The 10178-nt window shown below is 36.3% G+C and overlaps 1 protein-coding gene across 1 annotated transcript; it reads left to right on the top strand.

Annotated features, from left to right (window-relative positions):
• The first annotated feature begins 8231 nt into the window (after window positions 1–8231).
• On the top strand, window positions 8232–9572 carry LOC106357683 (transcription repressor MYB4-like). Its single transcript, XM_013797367.3, has 2 exons — window positions 8232–8765; window positions 8911–9572. The coding sequence occupies exons 1-2, from the start codon at window positions 8437–8439 to the stop codon at window positions 9491–9493; spliced, it is 912 nt and encodes a 303-aa protein (XP_013652821.2). The 5' UTR covers window positions 8232–8436; the 3' UTR covers window positions 9494–9572.
• Window positions 9573–10178: the final 606 nt, after the last annotated feature.

The raw sequence follows: 10178 nt of genomic DNA, 5'->3' as shown, positions 1-10178 counted from the left end.
TTCCTCTCCGAAGTCGGTTAAATCAACTACAATGCCAACTCCAGCTAAATCTTCTGTTGCACTTAAGTTGCCGGATGTGCTTGGTTGTAGTGGGTCTTCCAGCTCAGAACTTCCCTGAACTCGGCCTCTCGGATTGAGTCTTGTAACAGTAACCCATGGATCATCTATGTAATTTACCCGGGGGTACTTGATATAACAAACCTGTAACATTTAAAAAATTATTAGTAAAATTATAAATTAATACACATGATGATGAATCATTTTGAATAATTAACATTTAATTACCTGATCGGCCTGAGAAGCAAAAATGAAAGGATCATATTGTAACTTTCGCCTCGAATTTACTGATGCAACACCAAATGCATCTGTTCTCACACCTCGATCTAGAGTGTTATCGTGCCAATCACAATAGAAAACAGTACAGCGCAATCCAACCATGCCCAAATACTTGATTTCCAAAATCTCATGTATGTGTCCGTAGTATACATCATCTTCTGATGCAGAACAAACGCCAGTATCATAAATCATACGCGAATGTCTCCTCTTCTGAGTTGTGAATGCATATCCTCGAGTACAAAATCTCGGATATGACTTCACAACAAAGTTTGGTCCGACGACCATCTCGCGTATCCAATCGTCAAATGTTTCACCTCTGACCAAACCAGCAGACACCTATTAATAGCACATATATATGTTATATCAATAAATGTGAATTAGTATAAATATGTGATAAATGATATTTTAATTTATTTAAAGCACTCACATATAAGTAAACATCCATCCAGCAAATTCTCTTTGCTTCATTTCTTCTAGTTCGTCCTCTGTGGCGTATCTATATTCGAACCGCTTTTCTGCCTTGAAAATCCTGTACATATGATGACAATAATGTAATTAATTAAGATTTAAATTTTAACTTGTTAAAATAAAAATTTGTAAGCTAATTTATTTACCTTTCATATTGAAGAACATCTTCGCAGTGGGTGAGCAAATATGTTTGCAAATTACTGCGCTCCTGCTCAGTAAGTCGACGGTCCTTTGGTTTTCCGCTAAGTCGTCCAATGTCTGTGAAAATGTCTGGAACCGTAACATGATATGTTGCCTGTTCGCCTCTATCATCATGCAGAGCATGTCTTCTATTTTTGGTCTGAACTTCTGCTGGAAAGTAGAACTCGACAAAGTTTGAAGTTTCTTCATTGATCATCTGTGCGACTATAGAACCTTCCACCTTACTTAAATTTTTCACCATCTTCTTCAAATGGAACATATACCGCTCATACAGATACATCCATCTATACTGCACAGGACCACCAAGTTCCAATTCTCTTGCCAGGTGAATAACAAGATGCTCTATAACATCAAAAAATGAGGGAGGAAATATCTTCTCAAGGTTGCACTGAATCACGGCTATGTTAGTCTTCAAATTTTCAATACCTTCAAGAGTCACTGATCTCGTGCATAAATCGCGGAAGAAACCACTTATCCTTGCAATTGCTTCATGAACATTTCGTGGTAATAGTTCCTTGAAGGCAAACGGAAGGAGGCGCTGCATCATTACATGGCAATCGTGGCTTTTCAAACTAGTAAACTTTCCTTCCTTTCTGTCGATACAGTTGCGCAAATTAGATGCATAACCGTCTGGAAATTCCACATCGTTTGAAATCCAATCAAAGAACGCATCTTTTCCCTCTGCATCAAGTCGGTATATGGGAAAAGGAGCCCTACCATTCTCTTCAACATGAAGTTCTGAACGAGCACATATGTCGACTAAATCCAGTCTTGACTTCAAATTATCCTTTGTTTTACCTTGAACATTAAGGATCGTGTTCATGAGATTGTCAAAAAAGTTCTTCTCAACATGCATGATATCTAAATTATGCTTTAGCAGATGATCCTCCGAGTATGGCATATCCCAGAAAATACTTTTTTTGTGCCAGTTATGTAGGTCTCCAACAGCATCTACCGGAAAACGCTCATGTCCACCGACGTCTGGCGTCCTTTCTGCACCAAAATCTCTTAGTTGTGTCTTCAAATCTTTCCCACAAATTTCCGGAGGTGGACTGTCAAACACCCTCTTGTTCTTCGTAAACAAATTCCTACTCCTACGATATGGATGATCAGGTGGTAGGAATCTCCTGTGACAGTCAAACCAACACGTTTTCCTTCCGTGTTTTAGTTGGAAAGCATCAGTGTTATCTTGACAATATGGACATGATAGCCTTCCATGCGTTGTCTATCCAGATAACATACCATATGCTGAAAAATCACTTATTGTCCACATTAGTATTGCCCGCATTTGAAAGTTTTCTTTACACGTAACATCGTATGTTTCAGCACCTTGAGCCCATAGTTGTTGCAACTCATATATTAGTGGCTGAAGAAACACATCAAGTGATCTCTTAGGATGCTCTGGTCCGGGAACGAGAATCGAGAGAAACAAAAACTCTCGTCGCAAGCACAAGTGTGGGGGTAGGTTGTATGGTGTAAGAATGACTGGCCATAGAGAATATTATCTTCCACTCTTGCCAAGCGGGCTGAAACCATCAGTACATAATCCAAGGTAGACATTTCTTCTCTCATACGCAAAGTCGGGATACTTTGATTGGAAATGCTTCTACACTTTTGCATCTGAAGGATATCTGATCTCACCATCTGTTGAGTGCTCTGCATGCCATCTCATTGGTTGCGCTGTGCGTTCAGACAGATACAACCTCTGCAACCTTTCCGTCAAAGGTAAATACCACATCCTTTTATATGGCACTGGAACTCTTCCACTCGTATCTTTATAGCGAGGCTTCCCACAAAATTTGCATGTAACCCGCTGTTCATCCGCCCTCCAATAAATCATGTAGTTGTCGCTGCATACATCTATTACCTGATACGATAAACCAAGACCAGCTACGAGTTTATGAACCTCGTAGTATAAACCAGGAGCTACATTATCCTCGGGTAGAATACCTTTTACAAAATCAGCAATCATATCCACACAGTCTTCAGCCAAATTATAATCTGTTTTAATGCCCATCAATCTTGTAGCAGATGATAAAGCTGAATGACCATCTCTGCAACCTTCGTACAATGGTTGCTTTCCAACATCCAACATATCATAAAATCTCCTAGCTTCTGCATTGGGTAAATCTTCTCCTCTAAAATGATCATTTACCATCTGCTCAGTACCTACACCATAATCTACATTCGTTCTAATTGGTTCTTCTAATCTAACCGCTGGCTGAGGTTCGCTAGTACTACCATGTTCATAATCAGTTTTCCCATGATGATACCAAATTTTGTAACTTCGTGTAAACCCACTCAAATATAGATGAGTCCAAACATCCCACTCTTTAATAACCTTTCTATTTTTACAATTAGAGCAAGGACATCTTAACATACATGTTTTTGCTTCCGGTTGTCGGTGAACTAACTCCATGAATTCGGTTATACCTCGTTGGTATTCTTCCGTAAGCAATCTCGTGTTCGGATCCAAATAAGGTCGATCGATCCAAGAACGAAAATAATTTGAAGAAAACATGTTTTCTTATGAATCAAATTCGTGTGTAAAGAGAGTATAAGAGGGAGGATGAAGCTATGGAGTGAATGAAGAGGAAGAGGGGTGCTTGTATTTATAGTTGAAATCTTGCCGACAGACCGAAGAAATTCCGACGGAATTCCGACGCCAACGGCTAGTTCGTCAGAATTTCCTCGGAATTTTTAAAATCTCCCAACAGCTCTCCAACGGCTCTCTAACGTCTATAATATATCCTCGGAATTCATCGGGTTTTTTTTGAAGAATACATTTTTCCTCGGTATTCCATAAGAATATTCCGACGGATTGATATTTCCTCGGAATTCGGTCGGTCTATTCCGAGGAACCCAAATTTTGTGTTTCCTCGGAATATCCTTGGAATTTCCTCGGGATATTCCGAGGATTTCATTTTCCGTCGGAATGTCCGTCAGAATACCGTTGTTTTCTTGTAGTGAAAAGTTCCCAAGCTAATTTATTACATTCTAGGTAGATAGTTTCCGATGAACTCCTTCAACTTGTAAACGTCACTGTCAATGAAGTCCAACGAACATTAGAAGTATAGGTTTCAAGGGCCCTTGCCGAGGGCGAGGGTCACACAACCGAGCTGTACACACCTCTATGTCGTAACATACAGAACCAAATACGGTTTGAATGCACTGCCACCACCAGACCAGAGAGGCTCCAATAACATGCAAAGACAATCAAAGTGCACCGCCGCAAAAGATCAAGGTAGCTTCGACGACGCCTGGACGTGAACAAATATCAAATGTTGACACAGAGTCGATCAATAACTCTCTGAAACCGCTTCCACATTTGTGACCACAGAGAACCGAAATTCGATGATTGAGCTGAAATACCCTAAATTGGTGTCAACGGAGCAGGGGAACCCGAAAAACACATGAAAAAAAAACACATCTGGAATGAAAGCCTTTGCTGAACACCCACGAATGAGCTGGAAAGGAGGCATAACCGAGAAGGTCTGAGGTGATGCCGTGAATAAATAGCCTTCGAAGACCATAGACGATCTCCGATCCGAAACCGCTGTAGATCTAGCGGATAAAACTATCGAGATCATAAAACGTGAGACTTGAAAGAGCCTAATGCCATCTACTCCTGCACACGAATCTCTATTCTCACCTCCAGCCTCCAGGGAGTGAAACCACTGGAACTTACAGATTGGTTTGCGTTAGGGTATTAATTACCCGATCGATTTATCAAAACCATGACACTGCTTACTAGTCACTTTGATAGCCACCCACTCATAAATGTGCCATAGTTGCATGAAGTTAAAAGTGAACCACATCAAAGAAAACTTGAATATGGTGAAATCGACTATCAGTCCGATAAACTGCATGCATGCCTTTGTATATTTTACCCACGCCTTTTATGGTATGACCTTCTTTTGCCCTATTGTTCGAACTATTTGGTAATCAAAATATGGTTTTGCCTCAAATTGTCACATATGTGGCTTTAGGGGTGGATAAAATTGATAAGATTCTTTTCGTTCTATAAATTGGATTCTCAGACCAAATATATAGATTGCACCAAATCTGGTTTACCCGTTATGCTTAAAATTAAATCGCATCTCCACCGAAACTTTGCCATAAATTGATTTACATTGCCTTGATTTAAAGTATGTTTGATCTTCTTTTGTAGAATTGTGTTTGAATAACATATTTCATCACCGTTGTTGAATTTGAAGATAAATAATCAAAGGCTCGGCAATGATGTAAACTCAACTGAAAAAGAGTAGATAGGCACAATTAAATACCTTCACATTTATCTACACTTGGTTGATATGGACCTCTCTATATTATATCCAATCTTCTACGTATTTATATAAGTAGATATGTGTGACTGTGACCATATTTATGTATTATATACTATTATTAATCCCCCACCGTCAGTCCGTCACCAAGCAATAAGCATTCAACTTATTTTCACGTATTCGCAACGGAAACCGATCATAGTAATATCTTGCATTCTCACTCTGCTAAAATTAAATTCCTACAGTAGTTTATAATATAACTGTTAAGAGCAAAAATGAAACTACCGATCATAGTAATATCTTACATTCTTACTCTGCTAAAATTAAATTCCTACAGTAGTTTATAATATAACTGTTACGAGCAAAAATGAAATTCTTTTCGGTTTTCAACTAAATCTATCTCAAGATAAAGGTGGTCATATATAACATAAATACGCCATGTTAAAATTAAAATATGAATCCATCATTAAAACAATTGAAAAAAAAAAAAAAAGTGGAAGGTGAACCAAACCCCACGTCCCCAACCGCATACGGACTTAAAAATAGCATATAACCATCCAACTCTTAAACATATCACTTACGCCAAGAAAATGACAAAATTGTTAGTAGTACTATATATCATTATAGCGCATCTATAGGATACTCGTTATTTCACACATCGCTATTTCGTCCACATCATTTACAATCCCATTAGGCCATTATTACTAATAAAAAATGTTATTCTACTACATATATGCATAAAGAATAATTCAGCAGAACTATGTAAACGGTGATGTTTAACTCCTTGCGTGTAGTGTTTTGTGTATTTGTTTTTTTTTCACAAAACAATACTAGCTAATTGGTCTATTTTGGTACAACTTGCTAGTTGGCCTATTTTAATAGATTGTAAAGAAAACAGATCAAGAAAATCAATTAACTAGGGTAATTGGTGAACGTTAAAAGTGAATTTGGGGTTTGATGATTTTATTCAAATGTAAATGAATAGAGCTTCTGTTTCTGATTTGAAGAAGCTCTGCCCCTAGCTGAGAATCTGACCTTCTAGAAGAGCGCCATCATCATGCATGAGGTGAGTGATTGTAGACCAATAGACTTTAAAAATTGAAGTTCAACAACTTTCTCTCTTTTTCGTTTTTTCCATCTCAATTCAATAAACCATTACTATTTTAAAAGTCTTCTCAAAATTTCCACCTAACTTACCAAATTTCACAATTTAGTTCCACTTTTGTCTATAGTATATACGGGTACGCATACATACACACAAGAAAATTAATGTACTATTCTACTAATTATTGTAATCGTTCAACTTTTTTTTCTTGCATAGATGTGTTACAAAAAATACGATGGAAACAATTAATTTTCCAACTTATCATGTTCTACAAAAGGTAAAAGTGATATATACGACTAGTGGTATTATATCCAGTCCAGACTGTACAGATGATGGTTAAAACTGTTTCGAAAATATTTGTTAAGCCTTGGTTTACAAGTCTCGAATATTTTTAAAAAGTTAGTTGGATTAGAAAACCATTTAAGCCAAGGTTCTAGAAGGCACATTCTTATGTCAAAAAGATTTATATCTAAACATGTTTATATATGTATATTCTGTTTTGGTGGTTTTTTTATAAAGAAAATATATTGGTGGTTATTGTTGTATATTGTTTTAAACTTTTGCATACATATAAAAGAAACATGACCATGATCACAAATATGTTAAACACGAAGTGCTTGTCATCTGAGATAAAATTTAGAACCAACCATATATTTCTATAAGTTATACCATGCCCACATAATTAGTTACTTGATAGTGCTTTAATTTGTGTTAGCGAGTAATTGTATTAAGGTTTCTAAGATCTATGTAGATTATTAATTAAAAACAATAATTAACAGAGTGCAGTCTATACACCCAGTACAAACCTCACCGCCTACAGTTGACCTGCACTTGTTCAAAATCACTCATTAACTTTTTACCTACTCCCACAACTTAATTTCCCATCCTCTTCATTATTGCTACCAAATTTATTTTAAGAATCCACTTTTTTTTATCAAAAGAATCCACTTTCTTATTTTTATATTATGATAAATTTTATCAGGGGATATCTAGCGGTAAGAACATCATTAACGCATGGTTTTTAGTACACGTTTACTAGCAGAATATAAGACCTCGACTCTTAACTTTTAACTGAAAAAGTTAAGATTCGGTTCTTAAATCTCTTATTTAAGAATCGATTCTTAATTTTTTTCAGTTAAAAGTTAAGAATCGGGTTATTATATTCTGATAAGAATCTTGTACTAAGAACCATGCGTTAATGATGTTCTAAAACCATTCCGAGACTTTCAGTTTACCGAATTTCGAATTTTGTATGTTTAATTGAATTTTCTTCTTTCCTACTTTTATTACAAGCTTGATCATGCAAGTAAAACGTGCAAACATTTGTAAGACTTACCTGATGTACTAATTAAATCGGTCGAAGTTAAAGTTTGATTTGTCAACACTAATATTATGTCAGTCGAAGAATTTAGATGATATTAATATCTTTTTCTTTTAAATGTTTGTTCTATGAAGGAGATTAAAATTGCTGTAAATGCAAGGAAAAATAACAAAATTGTTCAAACATTTTGTAAATATGTATTGCTACCGATTTAATACGATATACTTTTCTTTGGTTAATGTATTCTGCAATAAAATATTAAATTGTTGTGTCACTCGTCATTTTTATTAGAATTTTTTTTTTCTAAAGACCATGATGCCATATATGTCAACCTCTCACTTATTGTACCAAAACGAAAGGCCACCATACACTACCCATTCAAATCCATCCCACCAACCCACATCTAGAAGCAATTATAAAGTTCAACTCTCTCTCTCTCTCTCTACCTCTACGCCTCTATCATCTAGAAGCAATTGTATACAATCTATGTATATGTATCGCTCTACAGCTTTAAGTCAAAACCTTATATAAACTATACACCAAAGCTTTGAACCTTCAACCAAACCCAAAATCCAAGTGCCCCACCAAATGCCTTAATCATCTTCCACTACAAAAAAAACAAGTTATTAGTCCCTTTTAGCCGAAACCCTCGCTAAGCCAATTCCCAGTATACATATAAAGTAACATAAACACACTTGATTAATTCATACATCTTTGTATTTATGTATGTAAGATTTTCATATCAAGAAATAATAAGATCTAAACACAGAAAACAGAAAGAAAAAAGTATGGGAAGGTCACCATGTTGTGAGAAAGCTCACACAAACAAAGGAGCATGGACGAAAGAAGAGGACGCGAGGCTCACAGCATACATCAAAGCTCATGGCGAAGGCTGCTGGAGATCTCTCCCCAAAGCCGCCGGCCTTCTTCGGTGTGGCAAAAGCTGCCGTCTCCGGTGGATCAACTATCTCCGGCCTGACCTAAAGCGTGGAAACTTCACCGAGGATGAGGACGAGCTCATCATCAAGCTCCATAGCCTTCTTGGAAACAAGTGAGTACTTATAGTCTATAGGGACTTTCTTTTTAAAATTTCATGCAAATAAAAAGAAGCTTGAACTTTTGATGCTAAACTTGTATCTATATAAATATTATTCTTGTTTTATTTTTTCAAAACTAATATATTATTCTTGTTGTAGATGGTCGCTTATTGCCGGGAGATTACCGGGAAGAACAGATAACGAGATAAAGAATTATTGGAACACACATATACGAAGAAAGCTTATAAACAGAGGGATTGATCCAACGACTCATAGACCAGTCCAAGAATCATCATCAGCATCTCAAGATTCTAAACCTACACAACTAGCAGAAGCAATAACGAGTAACAACACCATTAACATATCTTTCACTAATACTCCAAAGATGGAAAGCACAAGCTGTTTTCAAGTAAAACCAGAGAAAATCTCAATGCTTACGTTCAAAGAGGAAAAGGACGAGTTCCTAATTGAAGAGAAGTTGCCAGATTTGAATCTTGAGCTCAGAATCAGTCTTCCTGATGTTGTTGAGGGAAAGTCAACAAGGGAGCGTTGTTTCAAGTGCAGTTTAGGGATGATAAACGGCATGGAGTGCAGATGCGGAAGCATGAGATGCGATGTAGTTGGAGGTAGCAGTGGGAGTACTGGCAAGGGGGGTGACATCAGCCACGGATTCGATTTTTTAGGGCTGGCAACGAAAGAGACTACTTCTCTTTTAGGTTTCCGAAGCTTGGAGATGATATAATATTAATGTCAAATTATCCTAAGTGCGTAACTGTACAAACTTTTTTTGCCTAGAGAATTATTTTTAAGGTACACTATTATTCATCATCACTTTGTATGAAATTTTTTTACGGTTGGATTTTAAACTATATATAGAACATATTTTCTTACTCAACAATTTTCTTACAACGAAACTGTTCATTGCAAAAATATTAAAAATGTACCTGTTCCAGGAATTATATGTGATAAATTTTCTATATATATAGATAGAAATCAACATAGTTTGAATTATAAGGAGTGTAGAATATCGAACTATTTCCAACGAGAATAGAAAGAAACAAAATCGTTTTATACAATTAGCAAAATATAATTTCTTGTGGTTGAGATTGGTTTATGCAGTTAGAGGTTGGTTGCCTAAAAAACTCATTATCCAATGTTGGAGATAAGCCAAATCAGGAGAAAAGATTACAATTAAGTATATGGTTTCCGCATATAATACTCAGATTACAAAGAGATGATATCTTATTAATTAATCTCTCTAACAAAAGATCTATATATATGAGGAATATGAAATGGAAATAAATCCAACCGATTCATGACAGATGGAGAGTGAGGCTTGAAGATAAGTTGTAGGAGCAACATTAATATTAGATATAAAAAAGGAAAATAACATAAATGAAGGAAGCAACAACCAAACCAATGGACCC

This window comes from Brassica napus, unplaced genomic scaffold, assembly GCF_020379485.1.
Source record: "Brassica napus cultivar Da-Ae unplaced genomic scaffold, Da-Ae ScsIHWf_44;HRSCAF=83, whole genome shotgun sequence".
NCBI classification, from domain to species: Eukaryota; Viridiplantae; Streptophyta; class Magnoliopsida; order Brassicales; family Brassicaceae; genus Brassica; species Brassica napus.
This window is presented reverse-complemented; position numbering and strand designations above follow the sequence as displayed.